The sequence below is a fragment of the Bos grunniens genome, chromosome 19 (assembly GCF_055505025.1).
Source record: "Bos grunniens cultivar Pamir isolate PY7600 chromosome 19, Bosgru_T2T1.0, whole genome shotgun sequence".
NCBI classification, from domain to species: Eukaryota; Metazoa; Chordata; class Mammalia; order Artiodactyla; family Bovidae; genus Bos; species Bos grunniens.
The window spans coordinates 23912036-23940025 of record NC_141183.1 but is presented as its reverse complement, the minus strand read 5'-3'; the positions used below and the strand labels follow the sequence as shown (position 1 = coordinate 23940025).

The following is a 27990-nucleotide window of genomic DNA, read 5'->3' as shown; positions in this document are numbered from 1 at the left end:
TCATGTTTGCTTTTTATTGACATAATGTGGTTTTTCCAGTTACACCTTTTACTGGGCACCTCATGCTTGCTGTAATCTCCAAAGGTGAATAATTATCCTGGCAATAAAATATTTTGTTATTAATAGAAGAACTGGAAGCACCAAGTAAGCCATGAAGGGATGGATAAAGTATAAAATCATGTGCCAACTGTTCATCTTATGGAGAGCCACCTCATAAAACAATTGCTTGAGCTTCCCAAGTACAGTATGTACTACACTGTGAAGATGATAAAGTTGAGGGGTCAGCACACCATGAGAAGGAATTATCTAAAAAGGTATTAATGATAAAAGTTCTATAGTTTCATAAGGCACAGAGTATTTCTCACAAGATATAAACTTTAGTCTCTAAGAAAATGAGTGTCATTAGATTGTTATTAGTGCTATGTGGTGTGATGTCTGTGTTTAGAAACAATCAGATCAGATCAGATTAGTCGCTCAGTCGTGTCCGACTCTTTGCGACCCCATGAATCGCAGCACACCAGGCCTCCCTGTCCATCACCAACTCCCGGAGTTCACTGAGACTCACGTCCATCGAGTCAGTGATGCCATCCAGCCATCTCATCCTCTGTCGTCCCCTTCTCCTCCTGCCCCCAATCCCTCCCAGCATCAGAGTCTTTTCCAATGAGTCAACTCTTCGCATGAGGTGGCATAGTAAAGATAAATATGATGATGTGTTGTTAAGCTTGTCTTCTAGTGGAAATAAAAACCATCCTATAAATCAAGCTCAAAAAAGACTGAGGAAACCATTATCAACAGAGGAAAAAAGCTAGAAACCCAGGTACAGGATAAATTATCTGACCTGTTGACAATTTACATCATTATTTTATCATGACTGTTATAGAGTGGGTTAGAAGTGGACAGTTGCCCACTGTTTTTAGGCTATTCATTTTGCAAATGCTCCCTTTTTGTGGTGATATGATTGCCTCTACCATCACTTAACCATCAATACTATTGATAATAATATATACTTTTGAAAGTTAATTTCCCACTTTAAAATTTGATATCACATTTCATTGCTGATGACAAATGTATTCAGCAAAAAAACTGCCAAGTTGAGGAAACTGCAATTTTGGTCTCAAAGATTATCTATTAATAATCAAATGAAGAATTTTCAGTTTACTTTTTATTGGTAACAAGATGATATCATTTATTTACTGTATCCAAAGAATGAATCAGATTTTCTTATGTTCCAAATTTCTGGGGAGGATGAGATAATAATCTCACAATTATTAAGAATAACAAAATAATGTGAGCTAAAAAAAATTTGCTGCAGCAATCACGTCAGGTGAAGTGTATAACACAATTCACAGTCCAGATTAAAAAAAATGTTTTAAATTAAACCATTATTCTTTTGTAAACATGCTGAAAATAACTGCTGTGGAGACTTGGATAATTCAAGAAATCAAAGCAATTTCACAATGTTAAATTTCTTTCTCTAAGGCAATGAACTTAACATCCATCTAGGAAATATTTAAAATATTCACTATTTATATGAAAATTTTTACTTAAATTTTTTTTCTTTTTTCCCCCATATAATCTAGTATTCTCAATTTGGAATCACCAGTGTTTGATTAAGAAATGGATTAGGCTTTCCAAAGCACGTATGGAAAAAAGAGTGAGAGAAGGGGGAAAAAAAGCTAATTAAAGTGTTATTTTTATATTCTGGTATCTGACAACTTTTAATCCTCATAATTTAGTTGTGGGTGAATCCTTTTTTTTTGGGGGGGGGGTGAATCCTTAAATTGAAAAGAAGAAAATGAAATCAGGATAAAAGAAAGAACTTTGTGCATAAATATACAAATACTAGACTCTGGAGAAAAAAATTCCTGCTACTAATGGAATTAGTTGGACAAGCCATCAAAGAAAGGCAGTTAATTTCTGACCCCTCAAAATAAAGGTAAGTCTTTTTGCTATTAAAGTGTAGTAAAATCTTGTTACAATTCATATTTTCTCAACAATTTTCACTCATTCTCAACCCTATTAAACCTCTTAACCCTCTTGTCGAACTTGAGAATTTCCCACAATTTCTATCCCAATTCTGTGGGTAATTTCCGTATCTTCTAGTTCTTCTTTCCTTCATCAGTTCCAGAGATGATTTAAAATGTCAAGGGCTCAGGAAAAGAAAGTCAGCCTCTGAGGAGTCCAGTGGGAAAGGGTGTATCTTCAGCAGAAGTAAAGTGATCAAACCCAAGGAGAAGAAAATGGGAGATCCAAGAGGGCTCCAGCATTATTTCAGCTCATTGGGCACTATTTTTTCTATTTTAATAGTAAGAGTGATGGTTGCAGATACTAGTCAAACTGAAATAGTCCTGGAGCTTCTTGGAATCCATTTACTTGAGTGAAGATAAACCTCACTCTCTCATGGATTGCTGGAACCATTCATGTTGGAACCATCAAGTCCTAGTATTTAAAATAAGGAGAAAAGCTTTAGGAGCAGAATAGCTACTTTCTTTCACTTTATATTTTCCCTTACTTGCAGTATTTTACTCAAATCCCCAGGAAAGAATAAAAGATGATTTGATTGTGTTAAGATAATATATGCTGCTGCTGCTGCTAAGTCGCTTCAGTCGTGTCCGACTCTGTGAGACCCCATAGACGGCAGCGCACCAGGCTCTCCCATCCCTGGGATTCTCCAGGCAAGAACACTGGAGTGGGTTGCCATTTCCTTCTCCAATGCATGAAAGTGAAAAGTGATCCGACCCTCAGTGACCCCATGGACTGCAGCCTTCCAGGTTCCTCTGTATACCTTCCTCTATTTATAGACTTTTTTAGATTATTTGTCTTAAAGAAGGACTTATATGTGTGTTTGCGCATGTGTGTGTATGTGGTATACACACACACACACACACATGTATATATACACATACATGTATGGATCTGTATATACACAGAAACATACTTCCTTTGGTTTTTGATCCATAAAAACTTGAACCAAACACAATGTTCTCTGTGAAAGTGAAAGTGAAGTCGCTCAGTCGTGTCTGACTCTGCGACCCAGTGGACTGTAGCCTACCAGGCTCCTCCGTCCATGGGATTCTCCAGGCAAGAATACTAGAGTGGGTTGCCATTTCCTTCTCCAGGGGATCTTCCCGACCCAGGGCTCGAACTCGGGTCTCCCACATTGGAGGCAGACGCTTTAACCTCTGAGCCACCAGGGAAGTTTCTTGAATGTTCTCTGTAATCCTATGCAAAGAGGTGGTAAAAAAAAATATGATTTATATCTGCACAATCCAAAACATCATACTGCAAATCATAAACATCCTAGGCTATGTCTATACAATCTAAGCAAAATGAACATAGACACACTATTTGGGTCTGCTCTAATTATGTAACAGAATTTTCTCTTGCTTTGGAACACTAATGTTGCATTTAGCTTGAGAGGCACAGCTTGTTTTCTAGAGAAATCTCAAAACATTCTTGGGTTTGCCTGTAATTTTTATATTAATAATGATTTAAGCAGTTGCTTCTAGAGTTTTATGCAGCTTTTAAATTCTTAGGTTACTTAGGTGATAAAAAGTCCCAAGGATGCTATTCTTTGAGTGTGGAAAAGTAACACTCTTCTAATCGTTAGTTCAGTGAGGTATTCTCTAACTGCAAAGATTCTGAGTATTTAGGAAGGGAGAACATTCATGGTCAAATACAGGACCTCTTTATGGAAGCTAGCCTGAGCCTGCACAAGATGGAATAAATTCATAAAGCTTCTGTCGTCGTCATCACCATCTCCTATGCCATACACAGGAACAGACATAGAGAAAAGAAAATGACAGTTAAGTTTCTAAATATATGATTTATTCAAAACATACATATTATCCCTAATACTGTGTAACAGAAGACTAGTTAGTGATTTTCATTAAGTTAGATGTTAACAACTGAAATCATGGAATTATATTAAGAGCACTGAACTAGAAATCAGAAAAAAAATATGCTGGTCCATATTTTATTGCTTCTAACTTCATGACCTTGGGCAAGTCAGGTGATTTCTCTCAGCCTTAGTTTTATCCTTGGCAAATTAGGGTTAATTATCATGTTTGCCACCTAATAAAACTGTGAAATAATATAATGTGCAAACTATACAAATAAAGGATATTATTATGATGGTTATAATAGTTGGCCAAGTAAACAGGTTAAGATTTCTTGCTGTGCAGAATTATATTGGTTCCTTTCAGAGCAGACTCTTCAACTTTATGTTTTCCATTAAAACCAATACCAGATTTTAAAAGTGACAATACTAGAAACTAAATATATCTCATGAAAAAACTAACAATGACTGATTTTTCTATTCTTTGCTTAGAAATAAAGGTCTACACAGAATTATATTTGTCTTAAGGGAAGACTAACATGCATTTCACTCACACTTGTGTACCATCTATGTGTATACTCACCAGACATAACTAACTGTAGCATTTCCATTATAGCACATGCAAATGCATCTGCCACACTCTGCAGGAAGTTATTTCTTTCCACTGGAGTGCTAAAGACTTTACAGACTTTTTGCATCATTTTAACTGCCCAATCCATGCAGTATAGTTCTTTCTCAGATACCTGGTTTAGACATACAAACCATTGTGGTAAATTTTCATGTGAAGAAAGTTTAGAATTTGAAAATAGTACTAACAATTACTGTTTATAAGTTTAACATAATTTAATAACCTAGTATGTTGAGTCTATAAATGGCAAATGCTCTAATATCTAATACTCCTTTGCTTTCAAATGGTACAAATTTTATGGGGAAAAAAGCATGAAGTAAATAAAAGCCTGGTTCAAGATTATTATAGGATACTGTTAATGCAAAAAAATAATATTGAAAACAATTACTGGGAATTCCCTGGTGGTTCAGTGGTTAAGACTCTGTGCTTCCACTACAGGGGGTATGAGTTCTATCCCTGGCTGGGGAACTAAGATCCCACATGCCACACGGCCAAACAAACGCCAATTATTAAACATATGAAAAAAAAAAGGCTCCTGCTCATTTACTCATTTATTCAGTAAGTATTTATTGAGCACATGCCAAGAGCTGGGGATACTATGGCAAACCATAAACACAAGGCCTCTATATTCAAGGGATCCAATGAAGGTGACAGACAAACAGGCAATTTCAATAGGCAAGAGAACTCTATGATGCTATTAACTTTCCATCTTGAGACTAGAAGGAATATTTCGCTCTTATTTAAAAAATAAATAAAATGAGGATTACATGTTTTTAGCTAAAACTGACTGAAAGGAAAAAGGTTGATTTACTAACATTCTAAATGGCAAATTGTTCACGTAGCCAAATAACATACAGCATGAAAATAAACTATATAATAATATAACCAAATAATGTTAATCTGACAGGAGAGATTTATTGACTACTTATTATGTATAAATCACTGTATAAGACATTGTGAAAGAAGTAAGTGACACAGTTCTGGATTTCAAAGAGTTTCCCTATTTAGGGAGACAATTACCTCACAAAGATAGTGGCTTAAGAACACCAGTGGTAAATGAAGATAAACAGAAGACAAGTCTGAGGCAATTTAGAGAAAATTAGTGATCAGAGTTGAGATGTTAACCAGAGAAGGCTTCTCCACCCCTAATGGCTTCCTCTCCATTCCTTTTGCTAGAGTGAGGCCAAAGTCACCTTCCAAGAAGTAAAACTGACAGTGTCGCCCTGCTTCCTAAAACATGTCCGCAATGTGGCTGCTGTGGTTCAGGCTCTGCCAGGCCTGCCAGGTCTGCCAGGCCCCTCCCTGCCTGGCCCCTCCCTTCTTATCCAAACCTACCACCTCCTCCTCTTCTGCACATTTTCCCCTTCAGAAATCATACTGAGCTGCTTATAGTTCCCTGAAGACAGCCATGCAATTCCAATTCTCTCTCTTTTTTTAGGACATCTGCTTATTAAAATAAATATTTACATTGAGAATACAGTTAATTTGGTAGCTTTCTTCATATTGTCACATCTTTTAAGAAATAATTATTTACTTATTTAGTTGTGCCAGAGCTTTGTTGCAGCGCGTGGGATCTAGTTCCCTGACCAGGGACTGAACCCAGGCCGAGGCAGTGACAGTGCTAAGTCCTAATTACTGGACCACCAGGAAGTTCCCACACTGAATTTATTTATACATACTTTGATACCTCTTAAAAGACTGTGAGCAGCTTTGGTCAGGGATTTGTTCTACTAATTTCCATAGTCCTAAAATCTCACACAGTGTATGGCCCATAGTAAACACTCAATTTGTGTTAAATGAATGGACATTAAATATATTTTTTAATGTTTTATTTTAAAAAACATTTTAACTATATAAAAGTAAAGAGAATAGTATTATAAACCCTTAGTATCCATTCTCCAGCTTCAGCAATTACAAATCTTGTTTCACTTCTACCACCACTCACTTCCACATTCTCTCCCTGATGCCCAGGAAATATCCTGGAGCAAATTATATAGGGTGCTTTATTTTTTTTTTAATGGAATCTAAGGGGAAAAAAAGGACATAACTTGGCAGAGCTGTATAATGACAATCCTGATATGAGATATGGGGAGAGGTTAATATAAGGAATGTCTCCAAATATGATAGTTTTTATATAAATTTAAATTTTTTAAGTATATATAAAAATATACTTAAATACTTATTTTTTCAAAATGTTTTGTACATATTTCAGTTCCTTCATGGCAGCTTCTTGGTAGGTCAGCTATAACGTTAAACAACTTGCTAGAAAAAACTTATTTTTTACTTACCAAAGCCAAAAAGACTATCAGCTTTGCCAGTTCAATGGTGCGCCCATTCACAGCTTTACTAGCCATGAAAGTGAAACAGATATTGTTCCCACTTAGGATTAGGAGACGTGCATTATTCTCCAGAAGCCACTCACGAGGAACCACTTTTATTAAAGGAAAAACAGTATTTAATGAGATATTACATAATAGCTATAGTAAAGATCATTAAATACATGTAATATTATATCACTTTCTTGGAAATACAGCTAGTGTCAAAGGAGAATCTTGGAGAAAATGCTTTAGTTTTCTAGTTACAGCCTTTACCAGGCAAAAGAGATTATTGCCAAGTCACAGTGACTCTCACAAATGTACTAGTAATATAGTCAAAGCATTTCTCCCACAAAGGTCAACAGACAAAGTGGTCTAATCTTGGGAAAAGAAATCTTGAGAACTTTAAAAATCTAAAGGATGATGCAGGAATGGGAAACATTGTTTCATCTCTCCAGTACCAACCGGAGAGGGCTTTCCTCTTTTTTTTTTTTTTCTTGAGGGCTTTCCTCTTATGCAACATTAGGAGGTGTTTCTGAGAACTTGCAAAATGGGAATAACTAAGATCCAACCAGTCCATTCTGAAGGAGATCAGCTCTGGGATTTCTTTGGAGGGAATGATGCTGAAGCTGAAACTCCAGTACTTTGGCCACCTCATGCAAAGAGTTGACTCATTGGAAAAGTGTCAATTGGAAAAGAAATCCCTCTGATGCTAGGAGGGATTGGGGGCAGGAGGAGAAGGGGACGACAGAGGATGCGATGGCTGGATGGCATCACTGACTCGATGGATGTGAGTCTGGGTGAACTCCGGGAGTTGGTGATGGACAGGGAGGCCTGGCATGCTGCGATTCATGGGGTCGCAAAGAGTTGGACACGACTGAGCGACTGAACTGAACTGAACTGAAGCTAATAAAATAATGTAACTTTCAAATAATAATAACAATGAATAATATCTATAAAATTGACAAGGAAAACCGAAGGAAAGTAAATTGATTATATGCATTCTCTTCAAAAATCAAAAAGTGATTTCTGATAACAAGTCATTTGTTTCCGATTGAGTTGTATGTATAACTTAAAAAAAATTTTTTTTAATTGCTTTATGTCCTTACAATTTTATAACTGTATTCTAATAATATGTTTCTATTACTCTATACGGTAAATTTTTTTTTTTACCTGATAGTTCATCTACAAGACTGATAACATCATCTGCTGTCCATTCTTTGGTGCCTGTGTCATACAGTAATTTAATGGCTTCAGCCAAACCTTTCAGACAGGATTCATCTGTAGGTCCTTCTATCATTTTCTGCCAAACCACCTGTCCTGAATGATAATTGAAACAAAAACTAGGCTATGACAGACAGTTGCTTCTCTGATAAAGATTATATGGATTATTTAAAAAGGAAATTGGATTGCATAATGAAATCCATTACTTATACATGCTACTTTCAAAATGAAAGGTAAATTCTGATAACAGTATAAATTTTAATGTCTCTTACTGATGCAATGAAGCACAGCAACAATAGCTAAATGAAGTAAAGAAAAGGTAGTTTCACCAAGCAAAACACTGTTTATGGTTCAAAGATAATGTTATCCATAACAGAAATTAAACAATTGACAAAAATCTTACTAAAATGAAATAAAACCTAGTGATAACCTTCCAAAAAGAGAGCATGCTGTATTTCAGAATCTTCCAGACACTTATATCAAAACTGAGTAATCCAGTCAATTTTTTATTGTTTACCTATGACCAATTTTTTTTCTGAATTATACACACAAACAAAATTTGATTGCAGATTGGCTTCCCACTGCTACGCAACACACTTTAAACTGGTTAAGTCCTGACATAATGCCGTGTGAACAAAAGAAATATATTCATCCAAGCAAATGTAGTGTAATGTAGTATAGAGTTGTATCCACTTTCGTTATTAAGAATGATGAGAGGTCTCTCCTTGTGGCTGTGGCATGAGAGCACAGTATGAACTGTGGCAGCTAGAGTCATGTATTAGTTGAAAGAAGTGTAGCCGAAACTATAACCAAAGGAGGCATTATGCTTCCAGAAAAATCACAAGGAAAAGTATTGCAAGCAATGGTGGTAGCTGTTGGATCCGGCTCTAAGGGAAAGGGTGGACAGATTCAACCAGTTAGCATTAAAGTTGGAGATAAAAGTTCTCCCAGAATATGGAGGCACCAAAGTAGTTCCAGACAACCAGGACTATTTCTTATTTATAGTGGTCATATTCTTGGGAAATATGTTGACTGAAATTGAAATGGCATCATGTGAAGCTGCCCATTCCACTGAAGTTCTGAAATCTTTCATCATGTAAATAATTTCCATGGTTCTCTTTTATAATAACTAATGATATCCAAAAAAAAAAAGAATGATGAAACTAAGCAGGTATAAAATGATGTTTCCTAAAGTAAAAGTAATTAACCAGCTTTGAAACATACATCCCTAAGAAATAGATGCTCACCATCTTGAGGAGATATAGGTCCGAAGATGATATACAGTAATCTTGCCTGATTCACCATTGGCCATGGTTTCAATATACATGTCAACCAAAACGCAGAATCACTTCGATGGGTCCAGTGATCAAGCAGTACATTCCTACAGAATAGTCTGATCCTTAATTCCAGTTTTCGGGCGCTTCCTATGAAGACAAATTGTAAAGCATTCTTCTTAGATTGATATGCATAATTGGATAGATCAAAGACATACATCATTAATATGCTTTGTACTGAGAATGTTACTTCATTTACTCTAAAAATTTTAGATTATCAAGGAACTACTTTTTAAAACAACTTTACTGGGATACAATTTACATACCATAACACTTACCAATTTAAAGGATATACAGTTCAACTATTTTTCAATATATTCATAGATATATGCAGCTATCACCAAGTTAATTTTAGAACATCATCATTACCTCAAAAAGAAGCCCTGCTCTTTTAACTATACCTCTCCCATCCCTCTGTCCTTTATCACCCACAGCACTAACCACTACTTTCTGTCTCTATAGATTTCCCTATTCTGAACTTTGATTTGAATGAAGTTATATAGTAGATGGTATTTTGTGACTGGCTTCTTTCCAAAGCATGTTTTCAAGGTTCATCCACATTATAGCATGTATCAATACTTCATGCTTTGTTATAGCCGGATAACATTCCATTGTATAGATATGCCACATTTTGTTTATTCATCCATTGATGGTTGTCTCTACCTTTTGGCTATTATGAATAATGTTGCTATTAACATTCATTTACAAGCTTCTGTATGAATATGTTTCTCTAGAGGATATACCTAGGAATAAGATTGCTTGGTCATATGGTAACTCTATACTTAATCATTTGAAGAACTGCCAGGTTGTTTTCCAAAGTGGTTGTACCATTTTGCATTCTGGCCAGCAGTGTATCAGGGCTCCAATTGCCCCACACACTTACCAACAATTGCTATCTGATGTTTTGGTTCTAGCCATCCAAATGGGTATAAAATGGTATCTCATGTATTTTTAAAAACAACTTTATTGGAATGTACATATAATTTACATACCATATAACTTTAATGTATATAATTTAGTATATATAATTCAACAGTTTTTGATATATTACATTATTTTCTTAAATTGTGGTAAAATATATATAATCTAAAATTTGCTATTTTAGCCATTTTTAAAGTATAAAATTCAGTGGCATCAATTACAATCATAATGTTGTTCAACTGTTATCACTCTTACCCTATCTAAAACTTATTCTCACCTCAAACAGAAACTCTGTGACCATTAAGCAATCACTCTCCATTCCCCTCTCTCCCCCCAGTCCCAGGTATCCTCTAGTCTACTTTCTGTTATTATGAATTTGCCTGTTCTAGGTGCCTCACAGAAGTGGAACCATACAATATTTGTCCTTTTGTGTCTGACTTATTTCACTTAGCATGTGTTTTCAAAGGTCATCCATGTTGTGGCCTATATCAAGACTTCACTCCTGTGAATTCCCTGGTGGTCCAGTGGTTAGGATTCTGTGCTTCCACTGCTGGGGCCCAGGTTCGATCTCTGGTAAGGGAACTAAGATCCTGCAAGCCACATGGTGTGGCCAGAAACTTCACTCCTTTTTATGACTGAATAATATTCCACTGTATATATATGCCTCATTTTGTCTATTCATTCATCTACTGATGAACACTTGGGTTGTTTCCTGGTTTTGGCCATTGAAAATAATGTTTCAGTGAATTCTGTTGTACAAGTATTTGTTCAAGTTCCTGCTCTCAATTTCCTTAGTTAGGTGCCTAGGAGTGGAATTACTGGGCCATATATAACTCTACATTTAGTTTTTTGAGGAATGACCAAACTGTTTTCCATGGTGGTGACACCACTTTACATTTTATATTTTTATACTACTTATGATCTACTTACTTGTACATAAGTGTAAATGGAAAGTCTACCAACACACCAAAAAAAAAAAAGTGAAAGTGAAGTCACTCAGTCGTGTCCGGCTCTTTGCGACCCCGTCGACTGTAGCCTACCAGGCTCCTGCCTCCATGCGATTCTCCAGGCAAGAGTACTGGAGTGGGTTGCCATTTCCTTCTCTAGGGGATCACTTCCTTCTCCAAGGGATCTTCCCGACCCAGGGATCAAACCAGGGTCTCCCACATTGCGGGCAGACGCTTCTGAGCCACCAGGGAAGCCCTCACACCAAGGCCATGTGTAAATAAGTATTTCTTGATATGTTAAGTCAAGTGTCAAGTAGCTCAGAAGTTTAGAGGAGAGAGATTACTGCAGGTCTAAGGAGATCAGGGAAGATCAAGTAAACTGGGTCTTAAAGGATGAAAAGGAGACATGGCATTTCAGGAAAAAGAGAATGAGTGAAAGGTATGAGGTAGAAATGTGTAAGAGGAATCTGCGATACAGAGCAATATCCCTGTGTCAAACTGATACAGAGAGTGGTAGGCAGTAAGTTTGGAAAGGTAGGTTGGGATTAGTATATGAAGAGCAGGATAGTTTGGACTTTATTTTGAAGATATCAATTGCTTAGTGTGCTTAGTCCCTCAGTTGTGTCCGATTCTTTGCAACCCCTTGGACTGCAGCCCACCAGACTCCTCTGTCCGTGGTGATTCTCCAGATAAGAATACTGGAGTGGGTTGCCATGCCCTCCTCCAAGGGATCTTCCCAACCCAGGGATTAAACCCAGGTCTCCCGCATTGCAGGAGGACTCTTTACCAACTGAGCCACCAGGGAAACCCAAGAATACTGGAGTGGGTAGTATTCCCACTACTGGAGAAGCAGCTACCCTTTCTCCAGGGGATCTTCCTGACCCAGGAATCAAACCGAAGTCTCCTGCACTGCAAACAGATTCTTTACCTGCTGAACTACCAGGGAATATATCAGGAACTAATAAAGCTTTCTGATCAAGAGAAGGACATGATAAATTAATTTTGCTATTGTTTCACTGGGCTTCTATATCTGCCTTAAAAAATTCTGCCATGATTTGTTTCATAATGAAATATTTCAAGCTGACAGAAAAACAGATACTATAACAAACACTGTATATGATCATCTAGTTTTGTCAAATCTTTTTGTTATATTTGCTTCAGAATTAAAAAAAAAAACATTATTCATACAGTTAAAACTTCTTGTTTATCAGTCCCAATTCCCTTCCCTAGAGATAATCACCATCTTGAATTGGGTTTTGTTCCTGCTGTATTAATCAGTGCTTTCTAGAGGAACAAAAGTAGCAGGATGTGTATATATACATAGGATTTGTCTTGCTTATGCAGATCACTGAAGCTTGTCAAGTCCATAATCTACAGGGTAGGCTGGCAGGCTCCAACAAGGTGGGGACTTCTAATTCAAGTCCAGTCTGCTGGCAGAATTCTTTCTTGTTTGGGGAGAAGAGTCATTTTCTATTAAAGCCTTCAAGTGATTGGATGAGGCCCGCCCACATTATGGAGGGTAATCTGCTTTACTCAAAGTCTACTGAGTTAAATGTCAATCTTATCTAAAGAATAATTTCAAACATCTAGAATAATGTTTGATTAAATATCTGGGTACCATGGACTACCGAAGTTGACACACAAAATTAACTATCATACCTCCCAACTATGTTCTTATATTTTTTTACATATGTATATAACCATAAAGAATATATAGAACTATTTTATATGTTTTTAATATGTATATAAATGGTACCATATTAAAAGTATTGTTTGGTAGGCTTTTCTCTCAAATTACATTTTGAGATTTATCCATATTAAAAATACACATGGCTCTAGTTAACTCATTTTAATTGTATAAATATGCCACAATTCATTTATCCATTCTCTTGACAACAGGCATTAGGTTGTTGGCAGTCTTCCCTGTAATGCTCATTCTTATACATGTCGCCTTGTGCACACTGTGGGAGTTTCTCAGAGTGACATTGCTAAATTATAGATTTCTTTTAATTTTTAAAAATGATATATTTCAGGTATATATAAAGGTTTAAAGAATATTATAATGAACACCTTTGTATCCTCCACCAGTTTAAGGAATAAAATATTATTAATATGGTTGAAGACCCTCTGAGCTCATCTCTTTCTGTAATTACAGGCCACTTCTGCCTCACTATCTGATTTAGTGTTTATCATTCCTTTACATCTCTTTGTCCTCTTTCTACAAGTAAACACTGCAGTTTATTTTAAAATACACTTTAGAACTATGTTATTTTTTTCTATTTTAATCTCCGTATAATGTCATCTCTGAATTTTAGTTCTTTACCTGGTTTGCTGCAGACCACTGTCTGCATCTTGCGGGACAGATGAGTCAGCTCACATAAGAAATTATAAACACGATGGCACTCGAGTTCATCCCAACCTGCGGTTAAGGTCTGAGAGTGATAAAATAAAGGAAACATTGCAGATATTCAAACCATCAAATCAAAACATAAGTCACTATTGCCTTATGACCATCAACTGTTGTAGCACAAAATCAGGGCGATGTGCAATTTTTATCCAGTATGGGACTGTTAAAATTCATAGGAAATTTTATATTAAACAAAACCTAGAAATGCTCCAAAATCCAATTTCTTTGTGGTTACATTGAGAGTCTCTTTTCAGAGAACTAAATGGTATTGAATCCTGACCTCTGACAGTTATGAGGAAAATAACAAAGAAAGGCCCAAACCCTAGAGCACAACTTTAGATACCTGACTCACAACCATACCGTGGCTTAGTTTCAGACTACAGTAGAATTTAAATCAATCCCTTACGACTATACAGTGGAGGTGATGAACAGATTCAAGGGATTAGATCTGGGAGACAGAGTTCCTGAAGAACTATGGATGGAGGTTTGTAACATTGTACAGGGGGTGGTAATCAAAACCGTCCCAAAGAAAAAGAAATGCAAGAAGGCAAAGTGATTGAGGTGGCTTTATAAATAGCTGAGAAAAGAAGAGAAGCGAAAGGCATGGGACAAGGGGAAAGATATACCCAAATGAATGCAGAGTTCCAGAGAATAGCCAGGAGAGATAAGAAAGTCTTCTTAAGTGAACAGTACAAAGTAATAAAGGACAACAGTAGAACTGGAAAGACTAGAAATCACTTCAAGAAAATTGGAGATATCAAGGAACATTTCATGCAAGGATAGGCACAATAAAGGACAGAAATGGTAAGGATCAAATAGAAGCAGAAGAGATTAAGAAGAGGTGGCAAGAATACAAAGAACTATACAAAAAAGGTATAAATGACTCAGATAACCAGATGGTGTGGTCACTCACCTAGAACCAGACATCCTGAAGTGTGAAGTCAAGTGGGCCTTAGGAAGCATTACTACAAAGCTAGTGGAGGTGATGGAATTCCAGTTGAGCTATTTCAAATCCTAAAAGATGATGCTGTTAAAGTGCTGCATTCAAAATTCCAGCAAATTTGGAAAACTGAGCAGTGGCCACAGGACTGGAAAAGGTCAGTTTCCATTCCAGTCCCAAAGAAGGGCAATGCCAAAGAATGTTCAAACTACCTAACAATCGTACTCATTTCACATGCTAGCAAGGTTATGCTCCAAATCCTTCAAGCTAGGCTTCAGCAGTACGTGAACCGAGAAATTCCAGGTATACAGGCTGGGTTTAGAAAAGGCAGAGGAACCAGAGACCAAATTGCCAACATTCACTGGATCACAGAGAAAACAAGGGAATTCCAGAAAAACATCTACTTCTGTTTCACTAATCACACTAAGTGGATCACAACAAACTGTGGAAAATTCTGAAAGAAATGGGGAATACCAGATCACCTTACCTACTTCCTGAGAAAACTGTATGCAGGTCAAGAACCAACAGTTAGAACCAGACATGAAACAACAGACTGCTTCAAAATTGGGAAAGGAGTATGACTGTATATTGTATATTGTATATATAGCCTGTATATATATATATAAAGACTGTATATTGTTATCTTGCTTATTTAACTTCTATGCAGAGTACATCATTTGAAATACCAGGCTGGATAAATCCCAATCTGGAATTAAGATTGCTGGAAGAAATAACATCCTCAGATAAGCAGATGATACCACTCTAATGGCAGAAAGTGAAGAGGAACTAAAGAGCCTCTTGATGAGGGCAAAAGAGGAGAGTGAAAAGCTGGCCTGAAACTCAACATTGTAAAAAAAGAAGATCATGACATCCGGTTCCATTACTTCATGGCAAATAGATGAGGAAAAGTGGAAACAGTGACAGATTTTCTTTTCTTGGGCTCCAAAGTCACTGCGGACAATGACTGCAACTATGAAATTAAAAGATGCTTGCTCCTTGGAAATAAAACTATGAAAAACCTAGAGAGCGTATGAAAAAGCTGTGACATCACTTTGCTGACAAAGGTCCACATGGTCAAAGCTATGGTTTTTCCAAGAATCATGTATGGATGTGAGAGTTGGACCAGAAAGAAAGCTGAGCGTCAAAGAATTGATGCTTTCAATTGTGGTGCTGGCAAAGACTCTTGAGAGTCCCTTGGACTTCAAGGAGATCAAACCAATAAATCCTAAAGGAAATCAACCCTGAATATTCATCAGAAGGACTGATGCTGAAGCTCCAATACTTTAACTACTTGATGCGAAGAGCCGACTCATTGGAAAAGATCCTGATGCTGAGAAAGCAAAAGGAGAAGGGGGCGGCAGAGGATGAGATGGTTAGATAGCATCACTGTCTTAATGGACATAAATTTGAGCAAACTCCAGGAGATAGTGAAGGACAACGAAGCCTGAGGTGTTGCACTCCATATCCGACTCTGAAATCCCATGGACTGTAGCCTGCCAAGTGTCTCTATCCATGGTATTCTCCACACAAGAATACCGGAGCAGATTATCATGTCCTTCTCTAGGGGAACTTCCCAACCCAGGGATCGAACCTGGGTCTTTTTTGTCTCCTGCTTCAGCAGGCAGGTTCTTTACCACAAGCACCACTTGGGAAGCCCCATACTAAAATCAGTTGTATCTATCATTTCCTATAGTCACAATTTTAAAAATACAGTTGATTTCTAAAATCACATCCCAATAACTAACCCAAGACTAAAATTCATTACACATCCACACTCTGTACCCCACAATATTTCCAGTCATTACAATTGGCTGGAAACTTCAAGGACATTGGTATAGAGCATATAAATGTTAAACATTTCTTACTAGTGAGAAACCCAAGAAGAAAACCTGAGGTGGCAAACATATTAACACATTCTCAAACCTTTACAATGTTATTTTGTTTTCTTTTTAGATTATTATCACTTTTATTATTTTATAGACAGATTACATACTCTACTTATTAACAGTTCAAAAAGAATTCCTTTTCTTCTTTCAGTAAATAAAAAATGTACCTGTAAAAATATGCCATAACATAGTAATCCTACACATTGCAAAGGAGCTGCACATCCATTGAATTTAAAACAGGAAACCTATAAAGAGAACAAACTATTAATTCCTCCTTTTCAGTGCAACTGTACAATGATCTGACATTCAAATTAAGTGGAAATATGCAATGACCTTTTTCAATCTTAACTGAAAATAACTAAAACACTATATAACTGATTAGCATCATGTTACATAGGTGGAGGATTATGAAAGAAGTATAAAACAAAGTCTCTGCCTCAAGGAGCTCACAATTTATTTAGGCCAATATACACACCTGAAGTGTGTATAATGTATGTGTAATTTTTACATTTCAGGTTAGAATATGTATAAATGCTGCAATGACCAAATACACATATCAGACATGATGAAATCAGGGAAAGGATCATTCTGAGAATGATTTAAAAAGCTTATGAAGGATGTAAAACAAGTAATGTCTTTGAGTGGGATTCAAATATAATGAATAGATAGTATTGGTGAGGAAACAATAAAGGGAAAATTGTATAGAGATAAAAATAAAAAAGGTTCATTTGGAAAGAAAGATATGAGCAGCTTAGTCAGGCTCAAGATAGTAGGAATTAAGCTTGCACTGTCAAAGTGAAGTCACTCAGTCGTGTCCGACTCTTTGCCACCCCATGGACTGCAGCCTCCCAGGCTCCTCTGTCTATGGGATTTTCCAGGGAAGAGTACTGGAGTGGGTTGCCGTTTCCTTCTCCAGAGGATCTTTGTCCAGAGGATCTTTCCAACTCAGGGATTGAACCCCGGTCTCCCGCATTGCAGGGGGATGCTTTACCCTCTAAGCCACCAGGGAAGCCCCTGTCAAGGAGAACCTAAAATACCACCTGTGGACTTTGGACCTTATTGTGATGAAATTGAGTAACCACTGAAAGATTTTTAAGCAAGAAAATTAAATTGATGAAAGTGATTCAGCATACAGAATGTCTTGGGGAGTGAAGAAATGAATGGTAGGAAGATCATCTTGGAAGTTGCTGCAATAACCTAGAGGCTAAACTTAATGCAAACACTGACATGAAAAAAGCCAGTGGAAACAGTTTGCATACTATTGAGTGTAAAACTGAATCAGCAATAGTAGATATATATTTGGACTTATATAATAAAACTCAATGTCTAACAGAGATTATGCCCTAACACGTTAATACACATTTCCAAATCATAAATTGTCATAAAAGGTTTGTCATTTTATATATTTAAAATGCTTTTAATATTTAAACAGTAAAATGTTAACACTTGGAAATTATTTTCATTTTAATAAAATATCTACATCATCACTTTAAAACATCTTCAGAATTCCCACGAGGTAAAAATACTTTTACTACTTTGATAAACCTAATAAACTTGAGTGAAAATACTCCTATACTACATTTTGGTGTTTTATAATCTGAGTACTTGGTAAAGTATTAATTATCATCAATCAATTTTTAGTACTAATTCATGAAATTCCATAAAAATAAATACAGATTTAAAACAAGTATAAGACATTAATAATAAAACATCTTTACTGGAAATCAAGATTGTGAACTATTTTAGAAGTATGATCTTACATCTGCAAGTATCTTGTGAATGTACTTTAGTCTTTCCTTTGTGGGTAGCAGCAATGTACATCTTTTAAATAGTAGACCTGAGAAAGTAAAGAGACACATGAAAGAAAACAACAACAATGTAATTAACTTAAGAATATCTATAACTCACAGCATAATGTTTCCTGAAAGTGAGATGTACCTTAGCGGACTGTGAGCTGATACCAGTGTTTTTAAGGGGAAGTTTGGGAGGAAGGGTGCACAACGCCTGTAATACATGTGTTTACCAAGGATGATTCTGGTATTCACCCAAGAGGCTATGACATGAAATCTTACAAAAAACTGTGAAATTGGTGCTATAGAATAGATTTAAGAAAGTATTTCAATTTAAAAAGATAACAATGGTGGACTCCATGGACTGTAGCCTGCCAGACTCCTCCGTCCATGGGATTCTCCAGGAAAGAATACTGGAGTGGGTTGCCATTTCCTTCTCCAAGGGATCTTCCTGACCCGGGCATCGAATCCAGGTCTCTTGCACTGCCGACAGATTCTTTACCCACTGAGCTACAAGGGAAGCCCCCCAAAAGACAACAATAACCAAATACAAAACACAATTGGGAAACTCTACTGTCTTTATTCCATAGAAAACATTTTCCAGTATCTCTTTTTTTTTCCTGGTATCTCTTAAAATTAGCCTCATGTCCACAAGGGAAAATGTTTTAAGAATTGCTAATGGAAAGAGTGAGAGAAGAGATTTTGTATTCTTTTCTCCAAATACTGTACAAAACTTAGTCATTAAGTACTTGAAATTTCAGAGATTAGAAGGCTTTTTTCCCTCACAGAAAGTATCCAGTTTGGATGAAATATTTATTTCTTTCTTTAAAGATATCCTTTTATGGGGCTCACATGTTAAGAATGTATAGAATTTTGTGTTTACATATTTTTTTTTAAAAGCCTTTAATTTCCCAGTGAGCTATGTAACTTGAACTACAGTGACAGGAAGTGTATAATTTGTTTTCTCAAACTTTAAGTGTTCTGTTCTCCTAAAATGGCAATATATTATTAACATTCCTATAAGGGCAAATATCCTCAAACTAAAAATAAGACATATGGTAAGAAAACGCATACCTGAATATCATGACTTTCTTTAGTCTTCATCTTCTCTGCATTTACTTTTTTACATAATATAAAAAACTATATAATTCTTTAGAATCTATGGGAATTGAACTTATTTTTAGAAGTTGCTATGTTTGGGCAACAGATTACCAGGATTGCATTTTAAAGATAAACTCTTCTTATTTTTGTACATAAAAAGACATTTTCAGTGTTTGGTTTTCGGGCTGAGTTCTTTTCCTTTCATGTTCTGGCATCCAGTCTCAAGGCATATCATAGCCGGGGAATTGTAAACTCTAATTGCATGCTGGTTGCTTTTTTAAATGCAGAATGCCTATTTTTAAGGGTTGCAATTTCTCATAAAAACCAATGCCAGTTGACTTGTTTATTTTTTAACACAGGTGCTCTGTTATATCCTTTAGAGACCAACTTCTTTAATTTCTTCTCACTAAAATAGATCAGATGTACTGTTCTTTTCACACTGGCCATCTGCTCTGTTTTGTATGACGCAGCAAATTAAAATGTATAAACCTCAGAATGCAGAATTGTGAAAATGTTATTTTAATGTCAGAAAACAAGAACACAGGAATGGCAATGTGAGGAAATGGTAAGTACATCAAACATTTATCTAAAGAATCAGTCATAAGCTAGCTGTCTGCACCAAATTTAAATGGAAGGTTGAAATCATTACACGAATAAAACCACATTTAAAAGCTACCTTTAAAGATCAACACATATCTGTATTTTTAACTGAATTATCCACATAATTGTCTTAATGCTTTTTGTTTGTTTATGCAATTGAGCCTGATCAGGGAGAAAAAAATTCTTTCTAATTAAACTAAAGAATAAGCTTTTCCCAAGAACCTCTTCCTCCACAACTGATGATGTTTGAAAAAAGATATTTACAATAAGTGGCAAAACGTAATTGATGTATTCATTTGCAAGCTTTACTAAGCTTAATCATAAGTACTGAAAGCAATAACATTGTAACTAGATCACATACTTTTCATTTAGTCTTATTAAGTATACTTATCAAATACAGTTTGATGTATTTCACATCTATGCAGTCTTATTTCATTATTTGAAAACTAGGCATCCTTGGGATACTAAAAGGTAATACTCACTTAACTTACTCTCAACATCAGATATTTTGTTTCATTGCCATGTTTTGATTAACTACAGGTAGCTTCATAATTAAACTGGTGTCATTAAGTCAAGTCAAAATTAGAATTTTATTCTCATTCTCAGGAAGAATGAAATCAATGAATGGGATGAAAGATATAAACGATTACAAATCTAGGGAAGAAACTGTCCACAACTTCCTTTGCTAAAGTTAATTTAATAATAGCATAATGATTTATTAGTAAATGCATAGCATCCTTAAGAGAGGAAACCATTGTTTCTGATAACAGAATAAGTGATTTTCCACAATAATATATTTAAATTTATTTTATGTTTTAAGAAATAGATTATGGTTGAAAAGGAGAAGAAATACAGAGATAAAACTCATCATATCCACACAAAGTAAAGCATAGAAATACATCAATTTCCTAAACTGGTAAGCCACCAGATGATAAGCTTTGATGACACTGTGTCCACATGAAGTCACAAGGACAGACACTTTAAAGTGCATTCTCATCTTTAAAGATAATGTAAAGGACTGTGGTCTGAGAAGGCCTTACAAATAGCTGAAAAAAGAAGAGAAGTGAAAGGCAAAGGAGAAAAGAAAAGATACATGCATCTGAATGCAGAGTTCCAAAGAATAGCAAGGAGAGATAAGAAAGTCTTCTTAAATGAACAATGTGAAGAAATAGAGGAAAACAATAGAATGGGAAATACTAGTCTCTTCAAGCAAACTAGAGATACCAAGGGAACATTTCATGTAAAGAAGGCATAATAAAGGACAGAAACGGTATGGACCTAAAAGAAGAAGAGATCCAGAAGAGGTGGCAAGCATACACAGAAGAACTGTACAAAAAAGGTCTTAAAGACTCAGATGACCACAATGGTGTGACCATTCACCTAGAGCCAGATATCCTGAAGTGTGAAGTCAAGTGGGCCTTAGGAAGCATTACTACAAACAAAGCTAGTGGAGGTGACGGAATTCCAGTTGAGCTATTTCAAATCCTAAAAGATAATACTGTTAAAGTGCTGCACTCAATATGCCAGCAAATTTGGAAACTCAACAGTGGCCACTGGACTGGAAAAGGTCAGTTTCCATTCCAGTCCCAAAGAAGGGCAATGCCAAAGAATGTTCAAACTACCTAACAATCACACTCATTTCACGTTAGCAGGGTTATGCTCAAAATCCTTCAAGCTAGGCTTCAACAGTATGTGAACCGAGAACATCTAGATGTACAAGCTGGGTTTAGAAAAGGCAGAGGCACCAGAGATCAAATTGTCAACATTTGCTGGATGATAGAGAAAACAAGGGAATTCAGGAAAACACCTGCTTCTGCACTGACTGCACTAGAGCCTTTGACTGTGTGGATCATAACAAACTGGAAAATTCTGAAAGAGACGGGAATACGAGACCACCTTACCCATCTCCTGAGAAATCTGTATGCAGGAAAAAAAGCAACAGTTAGAACTGGACATGAAACAACGGAATGGTTCAAAATTCAAAAAGGAGTACAAGGTTGTATACTATCACCTGTTTATTTAACTTATATGCATCATGTGAAATGCTGGGCTGGATGAACCCCATGCTGGAATCATGACTGCTGGGAGAAATATCAATAATCTCAGATATGCAGATGACACCACCCCAGTGGCAGAAAGCGAACAGGAATTGATCAAGTTTCTTGATCAAGGTGAAAAAGGAAATTGAAAAAGCTAACTTAAAACTCAACATTCAAAAAATGAAGATCACGGCATCCAGTCCCATCACTTCACGGCAAATAGATGGGGAAAAAGTGCAAACAGTGACAGACTCTCTTTTCTTGTGCTCCAAAATCACTGTGGATGATGACTGCAGTCATGAAATTAAGAGACGCTTGCTCCTTGGAAGAAAAGTTATGACAAATCTAGACAGTGTATTAAAAAGCAGAGACATCACTTTGCTGACAAAGGTCTGTACAGTCAAAACTATGGTTTCTCCAGTAGTCACGCAGGGATGTGAGACTGGACCATAAAGAAGTCTGAGCACCAAAGAAATGATGCTTTGGAATTGTGGTGCTGGAGAAGACTACCAAGAGCTCCTTGGACAGCAAGGAGATCAAACCAGTCAATCCTAAAGGAAATCAACCCAGAATATTCATTGGAAGGACTGACACTGAAGCTGAAGCTCCAATCCTTTGGCCACCTGATGTGAAGAGCCAACTCACTGGAAAAGACCCTGAGGCTGGGAAAGACTTAGGGCAGCAGGAGAAGAGGGTGACAGAGGGTGAGATGGTTGGATGGCATCAACAAGACTTTGAGAAAACTCCAGGAGATTCTGAAAGACAGGACTCCTGGTGTCCACAGGGTCGCAAAGAGTTGGACACAACTGAGAGACTAAACAATAAACAAAAGGATTGCTGCTAAGGGAAAGTCCTCACACTGGAAGAGTAAAAGTGTCATGGAAATAGGAAGTATTCCATTTCCCACAGGCCTTACAGAATTGCATGATTAAAACCCCCTTAATTAAGTATAGTTCTTTATCTGTTACAATTCTCATTATATTACATAAATTACCTAGAGATCTGTAGTGTTCCACTATAGCAGTGTCTTCTCTGTCAGGCAGCTCAAGGTCATGAAAATCCTGTAGTAAAAGTCTTTTGCTTCCTGATGAGGTTGAGATATAATTAATAATGTGCTGGCTGACTGTTTTGGACACCATGCTTAGCATGCTGATATCCTTCACTATCAAAAGAAATATACACATATACATATATGTAAATGGCTTAAATACAAGAACATCACTATTAGCAGTCTATGAACTTACAAGTTAGCTCATTAATAATACTACTAAATAATACTACTATTAATAATACTACTAAAAATAAATAATTAAAGTGGGGAAAAGGGAAAAATCTTAAATTGTTTAAATCTAGTTCTCAATGAATTAGAAACATTTGGGGATGTAACACTCAAATTACCATGTCATAATTAGAAGCATACTTTAAGGAGTTTGAGTGTCATATTTTCTCTGAGTACCACTTACCTAACAATGGTGAAATTTTAAAAAGTAAACTAAATGTGAACACAGACAGGGAGGCCTGGTATGCTGCAGTCCATGGGATTGCAGAGAGTTGGACATGACTGAGAGACTGAACTGAACTGAACTGAACACCATTAACATTCTAGCGGGGTCTAAGATGACAAAACTACTTCTTGGGGAAAATAAAATATTCCAGTGTCCATGTTGCCTACTTATAGTCGCCAAACCTCACCTGACAAATATTTTAGAATTATTTGGAATATTTCCAATGGCAAGGCTTTAAAATTTCCAAGCGTTGATAAGGGCTGAGAATCTGAGTCAAAGGTGTTGGAAAAATAGCTGGATCGACGACTACTACGTCTATATTTCTGGTTAGGAATCAAAGTGAAACTGGTATTTACTCTAGACGTCATCCTCTTCCTTATCTCATGAATTTACTCTGATTAGAAAACAAAAGCACAAGAGACAAAGAAAAAAGGAAATTATATTGATGAAGCGATGTTGTTTCTTTAAATAGAAAGATTCATATTTTGATGGGTAATAGTTATCTCTCTATAGTTACAGAACTTTTAATGTGATGCCCAATATAGGGCATTCCAACCAGTAGAGTCTATTTATTCATTCCAGCATAATATGAAATATTTAAAAATCTTTTCCCTCTTAGCCAGATATTTCAGACAGAGTTTTAGTAGAAAATGAGGTATGTATTTAGATGAAATGTATTCTAAGAAAAGAAATGTGACATTTTCAAAAAGCAAAAAAATTAACACAAAAATTATAATTTCAATCCATTCAATATTTGTCAATTAGTATGTTGTTTTTACTTTAATTCTTAAAAAATTCTAAGTATTAATGTAGAATTAAAACTTTTTCTATTTTTTAAAAACAATACTGACATGTTCTTTTGTTGGAAACAATAAAGACAGATTAAAAAACAGACTTTAGTTTGTAGCTTTTTAAAACTGACTAGCTCTAACAGATTAAGATGGTTTTATTATGATTCACTATGTGTGATGAAATCAAAGTTTTATAAAATTAATGACTAGAATAAATTAATAATTTTCCCTCAATTCCACTTTTGTTTAATAACAGCTTATAATGAAACTTCAATACTTTGGCCACCTGATGCGAAGAACTGACTCATTGGAAAAGACCCTGATGCTGGGAAAGATTGAAGGTGGGAGAAGGGGATGACAGAAGATGAGATGGTTGGATAGCATCATTGACCCGATGGACATGTGTTTGAGTAAGCTCTAGGAGTTGGTGATGGACAGGGAAGCTTGGCGTGCTGCAGTCCATGGTGTTGCAAAGATTGGACACGACTAAGCGACTGAACTGAGAAGTCTTAGGAAGGATCTACATAACTTATTTCAAACTAAACATTTCATAGAAAGAATTTTATTGAAGTTACTAATAATTCACTTACACTAAACAATAATTCTTTTAAAAAAATGTTATCACACACAGTGACTTTGTGTCTTTCCTTTTCCTATTCAGAAAACACTCTTTTGTAAATATGTAAATATGTACATGCATATGTACACATGCATAACTATAACTCCAATCTAGGGCTCCTTATTTCTGAAGAAACAACTAAGACATTTCATCAAAGAGTTACAAATATATCTGACCAAAATGCATTTTCTCCTTTTGGCACAAAATTGCTAAAAAATCACATTGCTACTTATTCATCTAAAAGGTTTTGTGTCAATTTACATCAATTTGAAATCAGCTGTATAATTGAAAATGTGGCCAAGAAATTTAGTGCTTAGTGAAAAGCATATTGTGAATTTCCCTTAAAACTATACCCTACATAGTGCTTTGCTAGTAGATATTTTTAAATAATCATTAAAATTACACAAGTAACATGCACTGTCAAAAATTTTTACAAAATACAGCAAAACAAAAAGAAGAAAATTAAATTCATTTGGTTTTTAGCACAAAATCAAGCCCTTTGACTCATAACATTCTAGAGTTTTCCATATGTTTCTTTTTTACAAAAACGGAGGAAATCACTGTTCACACTATTTTGTAATTCTTTTCAGTTGTAATTAAAATTGTCATTTCTTTCCATACCAATAGTTATATTTCTACAAGTATATATTTTTAAAAGGACTGCATGGGATTTCACCAAATGAAAGAATATTAATTTATTCAATCCATAAGATTATTATTTTTTTTTTTTTGGAGGATGGAGGTACTTTTATTTTTTTTTAATAATTTTATTTTTAAACTTTACATAATTGTATTAGTTTTGCCAAATATCAAAATGAATCCGCCAAAGGTATACATGTGTTCCCCATCCTGAACCCTCCTCCCTCCTCCCCATAAGATTGTTTTTAACTTCTCACAGTAGGCATTTAAGAGCATTTTTCATTATAGTAAAATATACACCTGGCCTAGGTTTTGTTCTGTTTCTCTGAGCACTGTGTAACCTGGGACTTGGGTGGGAGCCTGCGGGCTCTTCAGAAACTCACCGACACCTAAAACCTGGGGGGCTTTAGTGTGTCAACCACACACTATATATTTTTAAACCTCTGAGAGAAGTTAAAATACAGTGATCTAAATCCTGCTAAAACTAAAGTCTCCTCTTACAATTCCTTCTTTTTCTCAGTCAGACCTGAACGTTCCAGGGTAGATAACAAGACTTCCTGATAATCCTAAAGGTGTAATCCCAAATAATTTCTGGTTTCCTCTCAGCCCTCTAGAGAATGAGAATCACGAACCCAAATAATCGTAATACGATGACGTTTCAATGCCCTGTTCCGTCTCACTACTTTTGCCCACGTTTGAAAGGCTTTAAGTACCTCTTGGATGAACTTTTCTCCCTCTTCTCTGAGAAAACCTTCCAATAGCAATTCAGCAGGATTTCTATTTTGTTTTAACATAAGAAAACCCTTTGAAGAGACCCATCCCCCCGTGCTCCGAAATAAGCTCAAAATATCTTCAAAGAGGTAAACCAGAGAGGCCATAAAAGAAAAACTTTCCAATTTAAGAGTCAAACCACACTGGGATGCATTTTTGACTGTCTCCAGTCCATGGAAAGATGAAACTTATCTCTAGAAATTATTGGGGAAAAAAATTTTTTTTACCACAGATTTTGACAGTTTTCCGGCTAAAGGATCACAGGAAAATGGGACTTGGTCGTTCTGCCCCACCTCCTCAAATTTCTTAATATTTAGAAAAGAAAATTTCCTCAAGGTTTTGTCGCCAGGAAGAGGGAACATCCAGCTCCCGTCGGCTCCGAAGCTGCGTTCCAGTCTCGCAGGCGCCCCCTTGGCCTCGAGAATATTTTAGAATCCTCCCAGGAGCCCCAGCGGGAAGAAGGCCCCGCCCCCGGACCCCATAGTGCCGTCCTCCGTGAGGAATATTTTAGAACCCTCCCTGAGCTCCCTCAGAAAGGAGACTCCGCCCCTTATAAATATTAAGGACACCCCCCCCCAAACACACACACAGATCCACCCACTTCATGAATAATCAACGAGGACGAAGTGGGTCTTTGGTGCCAGACCCTAAGCCAAAGCCACTCGTTGCTTCAGGCTGATAACAGAAAGGGGTGGAGCCGTTAGAAACAGGAGTGCATGCGTGCTAAGTCGCGTCAGACTCTGCGACCCCATGCTCTGTGGCTCGCCAGGCTCCTCTGTTCATAGAATTCTCCAGGCAAGAATACTGGAGTAGGTTGCCATTTACCTTTCCAGGTGATCTTCACGAACCAGGGATCGAACTGGCGTCTCTCAAGTCTCCTGCATTGGCGTTCGGCTAGTGGTAACACTAGCGCCATCTGGGAAGCCCAGAAACGGGAGGGGAGGATGCAAAATGAAGAGCCCCCATCTGGTGAACCGCACATCTGTTCCAAACGATTTCCTTTCCTTTTAACCTAGTTTTAAGCCGGGTTTTAAATCCACGCCCCCCACCCCCTGGTGGTTCAGACGGTACAGAATTCGGCTGCAATGCAGGAGACCTGGATTTGATGCCGTGGGGAGATCCCCTGGAGAAGGGAACGGTTACGCACTCCTGTATTCTGGCCTGGAGAATTCCATGGACAGAGGGACCTGGTAGGCTAGTCCATGGGATCACAAAGAGTCGGACTCCACTGAGCCACTTTCACTCCCCCTCACCCCGCCCCGCACCATACCACCACCCCCCCGCCCCCCACGCCAAGCCAAGAGCATAAGTTACTAAGTTACAAGAGCTTTCATGAAAACTTTTTTTGGGGAAAACCCCCAATGTTCCTTTTTAAACCTATCTGGGTGTGCCTAGAACAAAGAAGGATGAGTGCCTCCAGCATCTCAAGTTGGAGTCCAAGACAAATCTTCCTTGCTTCGTCCTCCTCCTCCCTTGAAGAATAAGTTCTCATTCATTTATTCATTCATTGGCAATTTATTGAAATCTGCTTTGGGCCAGTCACAGGATCAGGTCCTAAAGATACCACAGAAAACAAGTCATATGTGTTCTGCCTTATTGGAGCTCATTAGTCTAATGGGAAATATAGAATGAGCAGACAAAATAAACTGCAGATAGCAGTGTTATGGAGGAAATAAGGCAAACAGAAAATATGAA

The 27990-nt window shown here is 36.7% G+C and overlaps 1 protein-coding gene across 3 annotated transcripts; it reads right to left on the bottom strand.

The window, feature by feature from the left end:
• On the bottom strand, positions 1 to 27417 carry FBXO47 (F-box protein 47). Of its 3 annotated transcripts, XM_086357938.1 has the most exons (11): positions 26523 to 26845; positions 23663 to 23869; positions 22965 to 23132; positions 18201 to 18277; positions 16608 to 16685; positions 13531 to 13639; positions 9253 to 9429; positions 7955 to 8101; positions 6755 to 6897; positions 4422 to 4581; positions 1 to 3762 (listed from the first exon to the last, which is right to left on the bottom strand). In XM_086357938.1, the coding sequence occupies exons 2-11, from the start codon at positions 23841 to 23843 to the stop codon at positions 3650 to 3652; spliced, it is 1353 nt and encodes a 450-aa protein (XP_086214064.1). In that variant the 5' UTR covers positions 23844 to 23869; positions 26523 to 26845; the 3' UTR covers positions 1 to 3649. The 3 variants fall into 3 exon arrangements, with proteins under 3 accessions (XP_086214064.1, XP_086214063.1, XP_086214066.1); XM_086357937.1 differs by lacking the exons at positions 23663 to 23869; positions 26523 to 26845 and adding an exon at positions 27121 to 27417; XM_086357940.1 differs by lacking the exon at positions 23663 to 23869 and having other exon boundaries at positions 26523 to 26738.
• Between the last annotated feature and the right edge of the window lie 573 nt (positions 27418 to 27990).

Excerpts from the sequence above, each read along its gene's own strand:
- FBXO47 (XM_086357938.1), bottom strand. The coding sequence starts at position 23,843 with ATGACGTCTAGAGTAAATACCAGTTTCACTTTGATTCCTAACCAGAAA. Across the intron at positions 23,133-23,662 it reads AATTCTAAAATATTTGTCAG|TGAAGGATATCAGCATGCTA; the intron begins GTGAGGTTTGGC and ends TTCTTTTGATAG. Across the intron at positions 13,640-16,607 it reads GTTATGGCATATTTTTACAG|ACCTTAACCGCAGGTTGGGA; the intron begins GTACATTTTTTA and ends TATCACTCTCAG.